Genomic DNA, 17,400 nt, shown 5'->3' with positions numbered 1-17,400 from the left:
GACTAATGAGAACCATTTGCTCTGGGGAAAGTTATTTGATTAGTTTCATTAGTTGATTAGTTGATTAGTTCTCCACATTGATTTCACAGTTACTTCACTTAAGTGATGCCAGGAGTGGTTTGGGTGTGGCACATTCACCATATAATGTCAGGATGTAACCTGGCATGAAATCTGACTGCAGAGTGAGGACTTTGCCCTCATGCTGTTGCTTCCAGGCTGCTGAAATGCACACTCGTTTGAATGAGAAAGCAGGAAGAGAGAAACCTCCCAGGCTGTGGCAGGAGCGCCTTGCTTTATGTAACTGGTGGACGCAGCAAGCCAATCAGCTTTCAGTAGATGTATGCGGAAATGAGAAAGACGCCGGCGGACAGGAAACTACCAAACTCACAGAATAACGAAGGAAGTGAAATAAGCTCGCCTTCAAATTAAAGGTCTGTCAGTATCTATCTATCTATCTATCTATCTATCTATCTATCTATCTATCTATCTATCGTGGATCTGTGGGAAAGAGTAGGAAAAGTGGGTATTTATAAGTTTCCAAAATGTTCCCACGATAAACATCTATGCAAAACACGGTTGTGATATATTTTATTTTGAAAGTTCAGTGCGGAAGTCTCCTCTAAATACATCTACCTTAACACTGGTGACATCGCAGCAGCTGCAGCGGAGATAACAGTGGCAATTTCTCAGTAGCTTTTCGTGTCCATCCTCCAGACAATGCAGTCCGACACATTATTGCATGTGGCCAACTTCAGCACACTGTTTGTGTGCATGGTGCTCAAGTTCCCGCAGATCTTTGTGCTGATGCGGGCGAAGTCAGCGGCTGGAGTGAGCCTCAACAGTCTGCTCCTCGAGTTGATCGGGTATGTGAGCTAAAGTTACTTTTTCTGGGGTAAATCTTCCAGTAAATACGGTTATTCGACGTGTAAAATGCGCAGTTTAAGGGGATGAGAAGGGGATTCATTGTGATAAAGTGTGCAGTGCATTACTTACTCATTCACTCCTGATGTAGTGGTGATGTGATGACGTCTGCTTGTTCCTCACTCGGTGCAACTCCCATGGAGTGTGTTAAGAGAGAACCCCGTCTCCAAACTCCATTTGAAGTGTTTTTTAATTAATTGTGGCCTTGGTTATACAAGAATGCACAGGTCGTGCACATTTATATGAATAACCGCCATTGAACCCCAAATGTATAGGAGTGATTTCGGCATCAGTATGAACTTCCAACTCCTTTTCAGTTTGAATAAAAAGCTGTGGAACCTGTATCACCCTTCCACCATTCTGTCCACGCCGTAGTTTAGCCTGTGGCGGGGTAAATAAAGGAAAATGCACGTGCACATCGTCACCCCCAGGGTGATTATTTGGTGCGTGCGCGAGGACGCAGAGCCCGCGCAGATGAAGTAAAATAGGACATGAGGAGAGGAAGAGGAGGAGGAGGAGGCACCCTGCCTGAGATCTGAGGCACACCACTGGAAAGCTGCTTTATATCAAAAACTAATCCCACTGTGAAGGCTTAACACGAAACAAACGTGCTCTGTCTGCAGAGCTCCGGGCTTTTAGGGCAAAGGAAATCCGGCCTGTCAGTCAGTTAGTGTGCTGTGTTAGCTCAGTGCAGTAGACTGGTACTAACTGAAAACGTTCTGTCTTCCAGATGTGTTGTGTTTTTTTTTTTTGCATCTGGCTAGTGTGGAGACATTGCCTACAGTTCAGTCTGGGTGTGAGCAGCGCTGTGTCTGTAAGGCCTGTGTAATTTCTCGGTGTCCAGTCTCTCCCCAGTGCCTGGCAGCAGCTGCACTGTCCTAAATGTCTCTACTGTGCTGGTGAGCGGAAAAGCCTTCTGTCACTGGGCATGCTACAGTGAAACAGTCGAGCATTAAAGCTGCACTCGGTATGATGTTCATGTAAAAATAAGTATATTTGTAAATATATAATGCATGGGCATAGATTCATACACTAACATCCCTCATGGGCGTGGATCTATTATCAGTGGTGGGGAAATGTCTCCATCCACACACAGACCACATCTCAAAGGTGCAATAAGTAGTGTTGTTACTGCGATATCTGATGCCGGGATATTTGGAAATGCCTGGTGCAGCTTTGACTTGAAATGTGGTTTGGATTGTTTATCATTGCGGCATCTTCACCTTGCATCCCCTTATCAGCCATCACCTAGCCTGCACACAGAAAACGTGTACACACCAACATCCGGTAAACAGACACATCCAGCTGCATGTCAGCCTGGCAAGGAAAAAAATCCCTTCTCACTCCATCGGGCTTTGAGAGTCCACAGCGCCCCTGCCTTTTGCCACATGTGCGCTTGATCACCGCTTCTAGGATTTCATACCAAACATTACAACACAGTGCAATAACCTGGCACCGTCTGTTTTCCAGGTTCATTGTTTTTGTTACCTACCAGATGTACTACGACTACCCGCCTCCAACATACCTGGAGTATCCGATTCTCATTGCTCAAGGTGAGTTGTCTTTGTTTCGGGCATGTTTGAGGACCAACCGGAATACAGTGTGCGAAGAGTCAGCCTAATAAATGGCATTTAGTCGAAGGTGTCCTATCTAATATTTGTAAAATTCTAATTGGGTTGATCAGCATTGCCCATCTATTGAGTGCAATGAATGAAGAGTTCAAACACGGTACATTAACTTACCATGACAGAACAAAGCAGAACTTAAAGTTGATGACTGCATGCCATCACGGTTTAATATAATACACAATACACAAAATCAATAGATCATCCACATGGTTGGTGTGGGTGATAAATGGTGTCATGTGAGAATGTTCCTGAAACAGAGTACTCATGAAGTGTGGGAACAAATGATTTGACATAGGTCTCTACTGAGAGGGGCATTTAGTGGTCTGTGGCCTTTATTGATCTCCATTTGGCACCAGTGGGAGCCACAATAACAGAGCACTCTTCCTACTTTCCTCAACTATCCAGAGCAGGAGAGGTTGAATGCAACACCATTACAGAAATAGTCCTGACATCTTAACAACACAGGACTCGGATATCTTACGTTTATTCAAAATATAGTCTAATCAGAAATAACTTTTCCTTTGTTTCTTGGCGAGTTAATGAGACAGTAAAAGCTTATTTCAGGGCCCCTTAGAAATAAAGTCAAACCCAGCCTTGTGAAACACGCTGCCTCATTGATTATGTGCCCTAAAGTGGTGTGTGTTTTAACTTGCCCTGTGTCCTTCTCAGATGTCATGCTTCTGCTCCTGATTCTTCATTACAGCGGCAGCCTGCGGCACAGCTTTATCTACGCCTTGGTGTATCCTTTCATCTTTCCCAGACAGCCCTGGATGTGAAAGTGTTCATTTAGTGTGGAAGAGAATCAATGAACCATTGGCCTTTGGTTGATACCCTTTTTTAGTATGTCACGTGTTATTGCCTTAACACAATGTGGTTCAGGTTCGTCGGGGGTTGGAGGCTCCTCACTGTGGACAAGTGGATCATCGATTCTGCGATGGTAATAAATCGTTCTACAATCAAATGTCAGAGAGAAAGGAAGGAGATGACATGTCATCAGTCAGGTGTAATGAGGTGCAGATTTGAACAGAAAGTCATCCAGACCTCATTGCACCTGGTGCATCTCATGAAGACACCCAGACCTTATAAATGCCAAATAGTCTTGTTGGGTAATATGATGAATGTGTCTGATGGCATTTATGCATATAAATAGGTGAGCGCAATGATCCCAATCAGCATTCCCCTAAAAGTTTACTTTTTTTTTTTTTTTTAGGGCTACAGAAATTATTTTAAACTTCTTGCTCTCTTAAAGTCATGAAGTCGTGTGAATGTGCAGAAACTCTGGAGACCACATCTGTCTCCTTTCTAACCTCGACTCTCTTCTCACAGAGCTTGTGCACATTCATCAGTGCGGCTAGTAAATTTGCCCAGCTGCAATGCCTGTGGCGGTCCAAGGATGCTGGACAGGTTAGCGCCCTCTCCTGGGCCATGGCTACCTACACCTGTATGGGTGAGTATCATCACAATTTAGCTTTCAAGTGATTAAGCTTATAGAATCATTTGTGCTAGGTAATGTTGCTGTGTAGTATTTCTCAACCCTTGTTGTGAAAGTCCAGCACTGACACCAACAGGAACAACTTTTTTTTTTTTTCTGTTTCATGTCCAAATTGCAATATTTATTTATTATTATTTTAGTTCTGTCTTTCTCTGCATCCAGTGGGCTTCTAGAGCTTTAACACAGCTGAATATTAGAGGTGGGCAATACAGCAAATTTTAAGTAATTACAAGGCCAGAATTGCCGATACTGATACTTTTAACTTCCAGAGCAGTGAATGATTTTGTACTTTTGCCTTCAATTAGTTGATCATGATTATAATAATAATAAACACAGGACAAGGATTTTAGCCAAAATAATATTTAACATTATAACATAATTAAATCTATAATCTTCATGTAGCCTAAATAGGAATACTAATGTTCCTTCAACAGATACACAGAAGTGTTACTATATTCTGCCATATTCATACTTCAGGTTTGAGGTAGGCTATATATCTAAATATAAGTATCTATTTTTAAGTTCCAGTAAAACAATTAAGATTTATTTCAACTGTCTGAATATATGATAATGATTTAATCACTCTGCTAAAATTACATCTCTGACCAATTACACTTGGAAAAAATAACTTTCACTTCTATAAATTGCTACCTGTGAAGCGAACCTGAGTGAGCGGAGGTGGAGAAGAGCGCTGCACATAGTCGCTGCGCTCACACAAACTCTGTGAAGAAATACGAGTGATTGCTCAACTTATAGATGAGAAACTACAACAAAAATATCGATCTCATCACGCTAGTGTCGATCCGATACCGATACTCACATTGGTATCGATACTATTGATATTTGGAAAATGATGCCAAAACGAGCAGTGACAGTGAACCAAAACAGTAGTTGCTGGCTTGAAAACCCAAAACAATGGGTTAAAAGATGCTTAAAAGCTGGTCAAACCAGAGGAACTGACTATTTCACTTGCCATTTCACTTGAGTTTTGAAAGCTTGTAATCAATGTCTGATTTCTAAAACATATATTGATAATAAATGTGACCAACAATCCCATATGTCTTATAATTGAGTAAAATCTTTGGAACATGTCTCATTAGAATGAATTAGTCCAGATTCTTCAAGTCTTGAACTGTGATACATTAATCATACATCAGAAAGTTTGATCTCCACACTTCATATAAAGGCCAGTATCATCTGTCTTATCGTCAAATTCTCATGTTCACCATAATAAATTCAGAGAAGCTTCACAAATTAACAACATGTTCTCTCCTCCCTAAAGTACTGTTACTGTAATGTCTCAACTCATGAATATGTGTAACACTATTTAGTCGGCTCCTTATTTAATGAATTAGCAATTCCACACTTCATTAATTAAATATTAGATGCTCTGTTGGATAATGAGGATGTCATTAACCCTGCATCCTCTTTGTTTCAGCACGGATTTACACCACCACAGTGACAACTGGAGACACACAGGGTAAGTCAGCATGTGATGGCTGCCGTATTGGCAAAAGATTTAAAAAGATTTGTTTTCTAGAAAACTAACATCATAGTTTGACATCAGGATCTTTTTTGTGGTCTGGTGTTTTGCTATGAGGAAACTTGGTGATTACCAAGAGCAAAGCCTCTGGGTGCTCAGTCAGTAGTACACACTATGTGAGTGATCACAAATTGAGGCCTATGTTCCCCTGAGGCAAATTTTGTTTTGGAAAATAAGCTTTTACAACCCTCATTTGGAATGAGATCTGCAGCTTTTACATCCTTTCAAGGGAGAAAATGTTAGGATGATAAAAGGTTCTATCAAAGCATGGATGGACTGTGGGTACAAAAATATAAGTTGTTTCAAATGTCAAAGTACATATTTGTCTCTCTTAAGTCATTTGAGAGTTGTTTTACATCTCTTTAAAGTTGTTTTGTGTCACTGTGGTTGTTCTGCACATTACCGTTGTTGTTTTGTATCCCTTTGACGCCATTGTGTGTCATTGTGTGCCTGTTTTGCATCTCTTGGATTCGATCAGGATCTGATCAATCTACAAAATAAGTAGCTTTTCTGCAGAGGTGGAGGTGTCTTACAATTCTATAGAGAGAATATAACAGTACCAAAATAAGGCACTGACCAACTATGTTGGTAGTGTGTCTGAACCATTACCAGGTTATGTATTATTAATTATGCATCTATCTCTCTTTGTCACAGTTTTAGTGAGGTTCATCGTCATGACTTCGCTCAACATGTGGGTGCTGCTCACTGTGCTGTACTACCAGAGACAAAGCAGCAGGTCCAAGAAAGAAGAATAGGTGTCAGAGTTGGATCCTGACTGAGGCTGAGCAGCTGTTCTGAAAACCTGCAGTTTCTTCCAGCTCTGTTCACTGTAGCGTCGACTGGCTAACTCTGGACACAGCTAGGACCGAAAACAAGACTGACAGGTAGCCACGGTTATGTAAGCACCTTTTCTAACACTGACCCATAAAATGTGCTCTTTGTATTTTCTTTACCTCAGTATCAAACCCACACAATTGAAACATTCCAGTGACGAAATTGCTAGAACTTGTAGTGCCAGCAGAGACCAATGTATGAAAAACATTGGTCTGTGTGTGGGGGAAAAAAAGTGTTATTATATTGGACAGCACGAGCTATGCATATCCGAGATCTTCCAACTCAGGATAAGATATACTGTATTTTAAAAAGCTTTTATAAGTGTTAAGTTCTTTTCTGAATTTTTAAATAAAACATTCTATCTTCTGTCAGTGTGGTCAATTCAGTCTCATGCTTTAAAACCTCACCCAAATAATATGCACTTTTTACAGAATTACAGATCGATTTCAATATATATATATATATATATATTTTCAGGACAGAAAAGTAATCGAAAACGAAAAGGCACATCCATGTCTTTATTGTTGAAGTTGTTATTATTGTAGAGCTGTTTGGTAGCAAACATGCAGTCTGGATGTAGAGCCCTTAAATACAAAGTGGACAAGGCTGTATAAATAATATAATGTGCACTGTATGGCATGTAAAATATATACTGTGTATATTTATATGTATAAAACATGCTTGTTGGTTAAAGGAGAGCACTCAGTACACACACTGACACACACACACACACAGTTACTCTCCACCTGCTATATATGCCACATACACACAACAATGTGCCCAAACTCCGAGTTTGGTTACTTTTAATACAAAAATATCAGGACAAACATTTTTAGAAAAACTTTCAATGGAATAGTGCTGCTCAGTAATTGACTCATGGGATATGATTGCATACCTTCATTGTTTCTGCTTCTTATTGGTAAATTCCCCTCATTGTCATTGTCAGGAAATGACTAAAACATTTCTAATAGGTGGAGGCCTGTGGGTGACAGCACGGAAGTGTGAGGCCTGAAAAGGCAAACACATGCAAGTTCACTCAGAGTAGTTGGTGATGAAAGGGGGCTTCAGTCAAGTATATCTGGATAGAAATAATACAATGCCTGCGTGTCGTCTCTGGGAAAAGACCAGATGTACATTCAAACAAGAAAAGGAGCCAAGCTCGGATCAGAAAAGCATTAACGGTGCACCCCTTGAATTCAGTAAACATTAACCCTCATAACACGACAGTGCAGGTTTGAAAGATTATGGGACTGCGAGGATCTCTTGTCTGGCCCACCATCCAATGCCATTCAGAGCAGGATCCTGTTCACTTGGAACCGTAACTGTAGTCATACAACGACAAACCGGTGATTCAGAGCGTGCCTGAGTCAGAAATTTGAATAAAAGGTGCTCAAGGAATTGTTTGCTCAAATCTGACACTCCTCACCCGCCTTGCTGACTTTCCTTGAAGTCATAGCTTTTTTTGGTTGAGTACCTCATTCAAGTTTCTGTGACCCGTGTGGACGCGCACCTGAAAGCAGAATCGTGGGAAGCAAGAAGCTACAATCCATATGCTAAAGAGTATGAGTAAGCCGAAGTCCAGATGCTGTTGCTGGGATCAAGTTCAACAACCTCAGTTGCATTCAGCCAACAAATTACAGAACTGACTTTCTTCTGAGTGTAGTGTTCCCCATTAAACCTTTCATATTGTTCACAATCATTTAGCACAAGAATGTCTTTTTTCATTTGGCCACAAGAATCCCCAACGGTGGTGAGTAAGAGTTTTCCTGTTAGGTCCTTCAATCAGACAGTGTGTCCTGGTGAGAAGTGTTGAGGTAAGTGTATCTCCTCCTTGCCAGCCCCGATCAAGCTTATAAGAGCTCTCTTCTTCTCTGCGGGAGCTGAACAAGCTATTCCAGCTCCCAAGAGATGCATAATTGCTCTTGTCAAGGGCCTGAGAGAAGACCTCTGCTAATATGCTTACAAGCCTTCCAGCTGGGTGAGAAGATCACACAGGGGTTGGGTTTGATCGTCGTTACCGCTTCAATTGGCTGGGAAAAATGTTCAACAAAAGGGAAAGACAGACTTTGTAACTCTCACAGGCTGAAGCACGGCAGGGTGGGATGTGGTGAAGTGATGTGGAGTTCAGTGTGCTGATCTGCAAACGGAGCTTTGTATACAGTCTTCGATTTGGGAGGAAACACACCCCACCACCTTGACAACGCACCACGCTCCCAAGCAAGGTTAACTGGAGGAAGAGACAGAAACAGATGCAAGATTAGTCTCAGCAAAAACTAATGGCATCTCCAGAGGTCATGCCTTTGTATGATTTAAATAACAATGGAAGAATCCTGCAGAAATCACTTGTACTCACTTCCTAGGTTTGCTCAGTTAATAGCATATCTACACACCTGTCAATGTGACCTCATGGTGTGCAAGAACTTTTTTGTAATAACTCTTGATCATAAAAACATAACATATGAAAAAAAGAATCCCTTAAATATATTTTTGGGAAATGTGGAGGAGCTATCAAGTGAGAGGCCAGATGTTTCCTGCACATTTTAAGAACCCAAACAAGCACATGCACTGGGACCAACATGTGGACATAGCCCTTCACCACCACCACCACCGACTCACAACCAGGGCTGTGTCTGAACATTTAGTGCACTTGGTTGTAAACAAACATACACACATTCAGGGATAGAGCGGTTTACAGGGAAACGTCTGGGCAAAGGAAGATCCAGGTGGGAGAGGTCATCAATTGTACCAGTGTCCACTGTGGGACTCTTCTCGCCTCATTTTGAAGCCATTTGATCTGTGAGGGCTCAGGTCAGAGGACATGAGGTCAAGATGGGTGAGAAATGTTTTAGCCAAGATAAAGGGACTAGAAAAGAGCATCCCTCAGTGGCTCTTGAAATGTTACAGTTTAGCCTGCTTCTACCCTAAATCCAAATGAATGGGTCATTTTCAAGGTAGCATAGTAGAAACAGGTCTTAAAACACTGAACTTTCTTTCATCAGTATCAAGATTTGGCTCCTTCTCATTTTAACACAGCAATTTGGGACTGTACATGTTAAATGAAGCCTCGATGAAACAGTGTTCCACTGCCTCTGAGAATCACTGCACTGCACTGCACACACTGCACACACTATTACCATGCAGTCATCAGAAATGAATAGAGGTACAATCATCATCGATATCATCCAATGCCCAGTGCCAGTCCTGCAGACCAAAGTCCTCCAATCTGAAAGGGGAAATTAGTTTTGATGGCCAGGTAACACATTCACATCCAATCAGGTGTCAATGAATAAAGCCTAATGTTGTTACATGTAGGATCAGCTACTGTGCTGTCACAATATACTGTGATATGAGGAGATTCTGAAATGAACAACTAGACTGACCAGAGGGAAACTGAAACAGACTCTCATGCTCTGTAAGCTGATCACGTAAACGAATGCAGCTCCACAGCTGCTCACAGTCTCACACTTCAAAAACATTTTTAATAGATACTGTGGAGGATTCGAGATAAAAGAGCACCTTCTATTCTCATCTACAGGGAGAGATACAGCCATGAGTACAGAAATATCAACATTGTTAGATCTGGAAGCTCTGGATGCACCGCAGATGAGGCTGAAACCAGCATTATTGGACTGAACTTGAGCTAAAAGTGGCTCCTACACACAGTTTGCAAATTCTCAACATTTTACAATTTAAAAAATAATTTTACCATTTGATTCAAAGCTTAACTGTTGGTCTAGCTGTTCAAAATAGCAGCTAGACCATGATACACGAGTCAAGGTCGGAATATTTAAGGAACTACTTACATGTTCCTTCACAAAAATGTTGGTGTTGCCTCACATTAACTTTTGTGTTCCCTGAAAATATTTTTCTTTCTCCCTGATCTGTTCCTCTAGATCAGAACCCTCCTGTCACGAAAAAATATTTTGTAAAAATGTTGTGAGGCATTTGTTCAACCAAAAACCTTCTTTTTTGATTCCTTTAAGGGCCATTAAAGTGCCAGATATTTTGATACTGGATTCATTTTTCACTTAGAGGTTTTTCATTCCGTCACTCCATTTTTCAAGCAAAAATGTCAAAAAGTTGCTGGTTCCAGCAACTCAAATGTGTGTTGGTTGGACCAAATTTGAGGAAGTCCCTTTGGGCTTTGGGAAATTGTGGTGAGCCTTTTTCACAATTGAAATTTTATGTGAGAAATGATTATTTGATTTATTGTAAACATTATCCACAGTTAAATCAATAATGAAAACAATCATTCGTTGCAGCCCCACTACAAAATGGAGTGATGATGAATTTATGGTTACATTCATGACATGACATGATATTTATGACATTATGGATAAGTTTAAGGAGCTGTGCTAATTTTAGTCCTCCTAAAAGTTTAATAAGGAAGCATTGTTCAGCAACATTTGGATTTGAACCATAAGATATGAAACATGTTACAAATGCACCAGGGGTTGATACAGGAGCTTCAGTTCAATGCTCAGCCAGCACAACTATGTCAGTTCACCTCACATACACAGCCCCTGCATGTAGTTAGTGTTATACCTATTATAATCTATTGGGTCACAGCCTTGTGCCTGAGACAGTTCCAGTCAGAACATCCTCAGCTGTGGTCGCAACCGCATAATACATAATACTGTATCATACTACGGCTCAGCCCTTTAATTGAAATGAATGGAAATGAAGTCTTAGTGACTTAGACTTGTCTAAAAACAAACACTCAGACACAATCACTGGTCTGCTTTGCTACCTGCTCTTGCTGGTGGGGAGCTGTCGACTGGGTCTCCTCATGGACTGGCTGGGCTGGACCTTCATGGAGGCACGTGGCGAGGAGCGTGCAAAGTGCTCTGGGGGTGGAGGCTTCTTGGGGATCTTCTTGACCAGTCGACTCACCCACTTCTGCTGCTCCTCCTGGGATATGGCCAGCAGCAGCAGGTTCTTGGCCGTAGACACGTCATAGTTCACTGGTGGAGGGAGAGACAGTTACAGTCTTCAGTTATCTTTATTAAAAACATTGCAAGGTCTGAAATTTCTGTCTGCTCACAACCTAACGCTGCATCAATAAACCTGTTCATTTGTGAATGGAGCCTCCTACCTTTGCATGGAGCAATGATCTCCTCCTTCTTGTCCATGTGGTCCTTGTGGCACTTGATGTGGCAGCGTCGGCACTCCAGAGCAGGCGGCGGCTTGAACATGTTCCACAGCGGCTTGGTGCATGCCTCACAGTTGGTGGGGAAGTGGTAGAGGGTGGGGATGAACTCGTGGCCCTTGTGGCAGATGTAGCTCGACTTCTCTCCAATGGCCAGCGGCTCGGGAAACTCTGGCTCCTTTTTGCTCTCGCCCTCATTGGCGTAAAGGATCTGGAGAGAGGAAGCGACAACAACAAACGTCATCTAGAATTTCAGAATTTTAACAGTGAGACCAACAGAAGACAGTGCTGAGACAGACCTGAAATATCCTGGGAATCTCTTTGGCGTCAGCACGATACACATCCGTTTGAGTGACAGGCCTCACGTGGAAGAGTTTGCTGTGTGAAGAAAATACGTTGATTTCCCTCATAATAACAAGACCTCCACAGGATCCACATAATGTACTTATAACCAAACTAAAACTGACATGAGTCCTGGGTTGTCATCTCAGCGAAGGTGGATTAGTTAGTATACTCACTCTATGTCGAGCACCATGTAGGGAATGGACTGCTCTTTGTCTTGCTCGTTGTTGTAGAAGAGAATCTTCTTGCTGCTCACTACAACATACTACAACAGAACAGAAACAGTAAGGCCACGATCACACTTGTCCCAGCTGCTACATACCGTGCCAAGGGTTAAGAAAGTGCACTGTGCTTGAGCATGGTACGGAGTGCACACTCTAGTATGACAAACTGGACTTTCGCGAACAAATGTACTTGTGCAGGGTATGGATTGTGTGGTGTGAGTGCATCCTTATTCATATTTAAAGTGGCTTCATTGTCTTTACCTTTTTCTCCCATCCAAACTTCTTGGTGTTGTTTCTGACAGGAAGAGAGAGCCAGCCCTCCAGCCTCATTTCTGAGTGAGAGAAGAGACACAGATGTAATGATTTTTTTTTTTAAAAAAACAATTTACATAACAAACACATGCATTATATGTTTAAACATTTTGAGCAAGTTGTACTACTTTTGGAATGCCTTGCTAGGATTAGATATGCCAACGTTTGGCAATAAACGTGAAACTGTTTAAAAGTTATAGCTACATTTACAGGGAGGGTTTACCTTCTAGTTGAGCTCTTACCTGTGAGCGGATCATCGGTATCAAACTCTGGCCCGCTGTTGACGCTGGCAGAGTCCAGTGACTGAACGCTGAGCGACTGCAGGAGGGTCCTCAGCTGCTCTATGTCACTATCCTTACTGTCCAGAGCCATCTGCAGCTCGATACGCATCTGGCTCTCTTCTGACAGTTGCTGCAAATGAAAAACAAACAAGTCGAAGATTCAGAGAGAGAAAATACCGCTGCACATGCTGGCCCAGCCTTCTCAAGGGGAACTGGGTAAGGAATGATTATAGACGACGTGTGCTCATTTTACTAACCGCCTGCATTTCATTGATCTCTCTCTGGTATTTGATGATGGAGCTGTTGAGTTTCTCCTTCTCCGACCTCAGCTCCAACTGCAGCTTCCTGTTCTCCTTCTCCTTCCGCCGCATGTCTGTGTCATTACCCCGACGGCTTCCTCCGCCACGGACCTCCTTCCTGTTCATGATCTCTGCCAGTTTATTGACAGCCTGTTGACAGACAAAGGTGCCACAATTCATGCTTTAGTAATTGTCTGGATGCAAGAAAACTTCTGATTGGAGATCTGATGGAGGTGCCTTCTGAAGGCCTTCTCAAAAACGTCACTTTTTAATTTTCAAACAGCACCTGTCACATTACTGTCACGTTGCTGATAACAAACCTGAGTTTTCAGCGTCCTCTCTGACTGCAGCTGCTTCTCAAACGCCACCTTCATCTGGCTGATTTGCTGCTCCCAATCCTTTGATTTGTCTGATTCTGGGTGGAGGGGAATGAAAAATATCAAACTGGGCAATGTTTTTTTACCTATGATTATATTTCAAACTACATCTTAAACATTTAAATTACCCTCTACCGCCTCCTTCAATTTGTTGTTCAGCTCTTCCTTCTCATTGGCCAGGTTTGCAACATCACTGGTCAGGGTCCTATTGGCTTCCTCAAGCTGCATAGGGCAGGAAATGCTGTGATTATCCACATGTTATAGCTGATTATGAGCACTGCCTAAGCATAAGACGAAATATCCTCATCCTCGATATCCTCATTTTCTGGTGCGATGAACAGTTGTTTTTTTCGCCTCATAAAAAAGTTGCCTACAATACAAACCCGTTCAGATCATCTGGATTAGAAACTGTGAACACAGTCAATGCCACTCACCGAGCTGATGGTGATGTCTTTCTCAGATAGCTCCTGACGATGTCGGGCCATCATCTCCTTCAGTTCCAGCTCCTTCATTATCTTCTCTTTTTCTAAGTCTGAATACTGCTCCTCAGCAATGGATCGCGCCAGCTGCTCTGAGTCAGCCTTTGTTAGTGTGATCTCGAGCTGAGCTGCCAATGAATCTCTGAAAGACATTTAATAAAAATCAAATGAAAGGCTGAACAACTATTAATCACAAAGATTATACAGAGATGTAAATGAACTGACAACTTCCTTATTTTGTCTTGGTTTTGATCGGTTTTCATGGAAAAAAACGTAACATTTTCATCATTGATTAAAGCTGAATAAAAATCTATGGATGATATTTTCAAACAACCAAACCACCTCTCCTCCTGTAGGTCCTGCATAGATTGCTGCGCATCTTTGTAGAGTTTGTTCCTCTCCTCACACTCCTCCTTTAGTTCACGAACCTGGGTCTTATACAGCGTCTGCAAAACACAGCAAACAGGTCAAACACACATGAACTCATGAACTGCTGTGCATTTCCTCTGGGAGGACTAGAGAAGGAGAGAAGTTTCAGAAATGAGAATACTTTTCATGAGTACTTATAAGTATGCACACTGTATAAAGAGCCAACAAAGTAAAAAGGAAACCATAGCCATTAAGCATTAGATTATTCCATTTACACACATCATGTAATGTTTATGTTGTTATAAAAATACATGAAAAATCAACTCATAGGTTTTTAAGCTTTTTAAGCTATTCAATAAAGGCATGCATGCATCAGCAACTGAAATCAAAAGAACGTTGTCCTGGTGAGACATAGCCGCCTACATGCTCAGCAGGCAAGATGCAGAACCGTGCTGCTTAGTCATTTTTACATCCACATTTTTTATCACTGAGCAGACGAAAGACTCACAGAGAAATACTGTTCAGCTTCCAACTGGTCCTGTAACTCCTTCATTTGCCCGTCGGTGTCCTGTCTTTCTCTGCAGGCAGAATAAAAACAAGTTCCATCATTGGCTTTATGTTAAATATGGATCCTTCAGTATGAATGCTAGAAAAGAACTTAAGAACAAATATAAACTGACTTGCGCAGCTCTTGGTTCTGTTTCTCCAGGCTGCGTTTAATATCCAGCAAGTGATTGGTTTCCTGTTTGAGCTGCTTCTCAGAGGTTCGCAGAGAACTGAGCTGCTGGTTCTGGGCCTTCAGGTCATTCTGAGTCAGGCTACGCTTCTGGGTCTCCTGCTCAATCTTCAGTGTCAGGTTCTTCACCTGAAAGATGCAACAAAATACAGAGGAAGGAGGATGGGTGGTGTTTGTATTGTTTTAATCTGCTTTTGTTAGTGTTATGTCTGTACATCCTGTTTTTGTGAATTGCTACTGAATTACAGTTAAAAGCTAACAAGTGTCATTTTGTTACATAAGCACAGGATGTGTTTCTGTAGGTGGCATTTAATATCTGAACACACTGCACAGACTATAAACACTCACCTCCTCAGTCAGTCGGTCCTTGTGTCTGCGCAGCTCGTCTAGTTTCTGCAGAGCCTGTTTATAATCACAGTCCATCATGCTGCTGTGCTTCTCCAGCTCCAGGATTCGGTTTTCTAACCGAAGTTTGGCTGCTCGCTCCTCCGCCAGCTTCTGCTCCATCTCTGCATGGGAGTTATTTTATTATGTTAAGCTATGCTAATCAATTGTGGAGTATGCAAAGCTATAATAATAAATGCGCTTTCTTTATGATTTGCAGTGGTGCAACAATTGCTGGCTGGTGAAAGTCTCTGGGAACCGAATTATTTCACAAATCTTCTCCCTCACAGCATGTAATGCTACAAACCGACATGAGCAGACAGCTGAAGAAAAGGAGGGAAAGGATTGGTGACCTTTACCCTTCATGGACTCTGACTTGGCGCCCTCAATGGTTACTTTGATCTTGCTCTTGTCTGCCAGCAGCGCCCTGGTGGCCTTATGAGAGGCCTCCTCCTGCTCCAGCTCCTGCTGCAACACCTTCAGCTTGTAGGTCAGCTCAATCTCCTTGTTACTCATCTCCTGCACAAAGAAAACAAACCCAGTGAAACTCAGTCAGCCACCACAGATCCACTAACATTATAATGACAGGATGAAAAACACTGCATTCTAATTAATATCACTTTAAATTAGTATCAAAGCCAGAATGATTATAATGCATCATCAACTACCCATCACTGTCCTTTCTTAAGTCCGTCAAACATATAATTACTCAGTAGACCAAACTGACATCATCAGCTGATTCATGGAAGTACTTAAAAGATTACAATTCTATGAAGATGGTGGCCATTAACTAAAGTGTAATTCAGCACCTTGTTAGTAACTGGCAGCTATACAATGGTCTCTATAGTACAAGGCTTTAAAGAGCCATTCTCTTACATCAGTCTGCAACACTCAAACTGTAGCAAACCATGTTAAATGGAAAACATTAGACAGAACCTTAATAATGATTTATGTTTCAAATTGGTTCCAAATAACCTAAGACAAAATAGTCTGGGTGAGAATCATCATGTTTATTCAATCTTTATAGTTCAAGGTGTCTAATTTATCCTCCAGGTATTTCTAAAACGAGACAACCTGTTGGTCTTAGAGAGATTAAGAGAGCAGACTGTGATCATAGGTCAATACACCTGTTTTATATGGCTTATTTGAATGCTTTCTGTCATCTTTGTATTTATTTGCCTGCATATATTGAGGAAGAAAGAAGCTAAAAGCCAATCAATAAAGGACGTTGTAGTTATTTCAAAGTTTGGATATAAAAACCAATAAAGAATATATAGTCCTTAAGAGGTACACAAATAGTTATCTTCACTCTGATTTATCAGATTTACCTTCTCCATATCGGTGTGTTTCTCCTGAAGCTGTCTCTTCTCACTCTCTGCTTTAGACAGAATCTGTCTCTGCTGCCGTGCTTCCTCCTCCAGGCTAGAGATGCGTCCTGCAAGAGACGGTAAAGAGAGTTCCCAGGGGGGCAAGTTTAAAAAATACAACAAAGAAGCCTCCAAAACATACAAAAACACTTTCACTTTAATCATCACTGTAAACTAACCACGATGTCAGATTCAGACTTATACATGTAAACACTGATCTGTGGCCACCACTAGATAGAAAGTGACAGAAAGATGAAAAGTGTGAATGTTTTGGGTTTTTTTTTTTTTTTTTTCAGTAACACTATGTTTATATATACAAACGATACCCTGATTATTTTAAGAAATCAGCTTAAAGGGACATCTTCATTCTGGATATTTATATGATTCAATGATTGATGCTTCTTGAATTTCCCAGTTCATTAGAGAAAGTGGTGCTTTGTGGCTACCTTGTTTGGTTTGTAAATGGAACATCTGATAACCAACAACTGGAGTTTGTCAAAAGCCAAAAACAAAGTGAACCGAGGCACTGTCTGGGCAGATCTCTAGGTGTGATAACGGAGCCATGTGACCTCACTTCAATTAAGAAGAATCAGATAAGAGCTTTTACGTGACAGTTTAAAAAGCCTGAGTGCGGTCTTAATCAGATAAAGGTCAAATTATTAC

General features: G+C 41.5%; 3 protein-coding genes across 5 annotated transcripts in view; 1 reads left to right on the top strand and 2 right to left on the bottom strand.

Moving 5' to 3' along the window:
* Positions 1-1,894, bottom strand: part of LOC119034319 (CAP-Gly domain-containing linker protein 4-like) — a 39,402-nt gene extending 37,508 nt beyond the window's left edge. Inside the window, exon 1 of the mRNA XM_037125189.1 lies at positions 994-1,894. Within this exon, the coding sequence (XP_036981084.1) occupies positions 994-997 (4 nt within the window). The 5' untranslated portion in view covers positions 998-1,894. The remainder of the gene's footprint in view (positions 1-993) is intronic.
* On the top strand, positions 622-6,789 carry slc66a3 (solute carrier family 66 member 3). Its single transcript, XM_037125192.1, has 7 exons — positions 622-863; positions 2,392-2,474; positions 3,219-3,288; positions 3,429-3,486; positions 3,876-3,996; positions 5,480-5,521; positions 6,239-6,789. Exons 1-7 carry the CDS (start codon positions 718-720, stop codon positions 6,337-6,339), a joined length of 621 nt encoding a protein of 206 aa, XP_036981087.1. The 5' UTR covers positions 622-717; the 3' UTR covers positions 6,340-6,789.
* A 133-nt stretch (positions 6,790-6,922) lies between these two features.
* Positions 6,923-17,400, bottom strand: part of rock2a (rho-associated, coiled-coil containing protein kinase 2a) — a 33,571-nt gene continuing 23,093 nt past the window's right edge. The window contains exons 16-33 of one of the 3 annotated variants that reach the window (XR_005079532.1): positions 16,699-16,805; positions 15,730-15,889; positions 15,335-15,495; positions 14,931-15,115; positions 14,759-14,828; positions 14,224-14,327; positions 13,837-14,023; positions 13,531-13,624; positions 13,346-13,440; positions 12,984-13,175; positions 12,688-12,856; positions 12,395-12,465; positions 12,086-12,174; positions 11,867-11,945; positions 11,514-11,778; positions 11,169-11,382; positions 9,090-9,221; positions 6,923-8,645 (exon numbers count right to left, since the gene is read on the bottom strand). Coding sequence is in view for 1 of the 3 variants with exons in the window: in XM_037125187.1 (XP_036981082.1) it covers positions 8,642-8,645; positions 11,169-11,382; positions 11,514-11,778; positions 11,867-11,945; positions 12,086-12,174; positions 12,395-12,465; positions 12,688-12,856; positions 12,984-13,175; positions 13,346-13,440; positions 13,531-13,624; positions 13,837-14,023; positions 14,224-14,327; positions 14,759-14,828; positions 14,931-15,115; positions 15,335-15,495; positions 15,730-15,889; positions 16,699-16,805 (2,246 nt within the window). In the remaining 2 variants the exon portion in view is untranslated. The remainder of the gene's footprint in view (positions 8,646-9,089; positions 9,222-11,168; positions 11,383-11,513; positions 11,779-11,866; positions 11,946-12,085; positions 12,175-12,394; positions 12,466-12,687; positions 12,857-12,983; positions 13,176-13,345; positions 13,441-13,530; positions 13,625-13,836; positions 14,024-14,223; positions 14,328-14,758; positions 14,829-14,930; positions 15,116-15,334; positions 15,496-15,729; positions 15,890-16,698; positions 16,806-17,400) is intronic. The other 2 variants (XR_005079533.1, XM_037125187.1) reach the window with 2 other exon arrangements.

Source organism: Acanthopagrus latus, chromosome 16, assembly GCF_904848185.1.
Source record: "Acanthopagrus latus isolate v.2019 chromosome 16, fAcaLat1.1, whole genome shotgun sequence".
NCBI classification, from domain to species: domain Eukaryota; kingdom Metazoa; phylum Chordata; class Actinopteri; order Spariformes; family Sparidae; genus Acanthopagrus; species Acanthopagrus latus.
The sequence above is the reverse complement of the archived record's forward strand: the minus strand, read 5'-3'. Positions and strand labels throughout refer to the sequence as shown.

What these genes read in the sequence shown, in the direction of transcription:
- slc66a3 (XM_037125192.1), top strand. Translation starts at nt 718, where the DNA reads ATGCAGTCCGACACATTATTGCATGTGGCCAACTTCAGCACACTGTTT. An exon ending in CTGCTCCTCGAGTTGATCGG is followed by an intron (nt 864 to 2,391) that starts GTATGTGAGCTA and finishes TCTGTTTTCCAG; the next exon opens with GTTCATTGTTTTTGTTACCT. An exon ending in GGATCATCGATTCTGCGATG is followed by an intron (nt 3,487 to 3,875) that starts GTAATAAATCGT and finishes CTCTTCTCACAG; the next exon opens with AGCTTGTGCACATTCATCAG.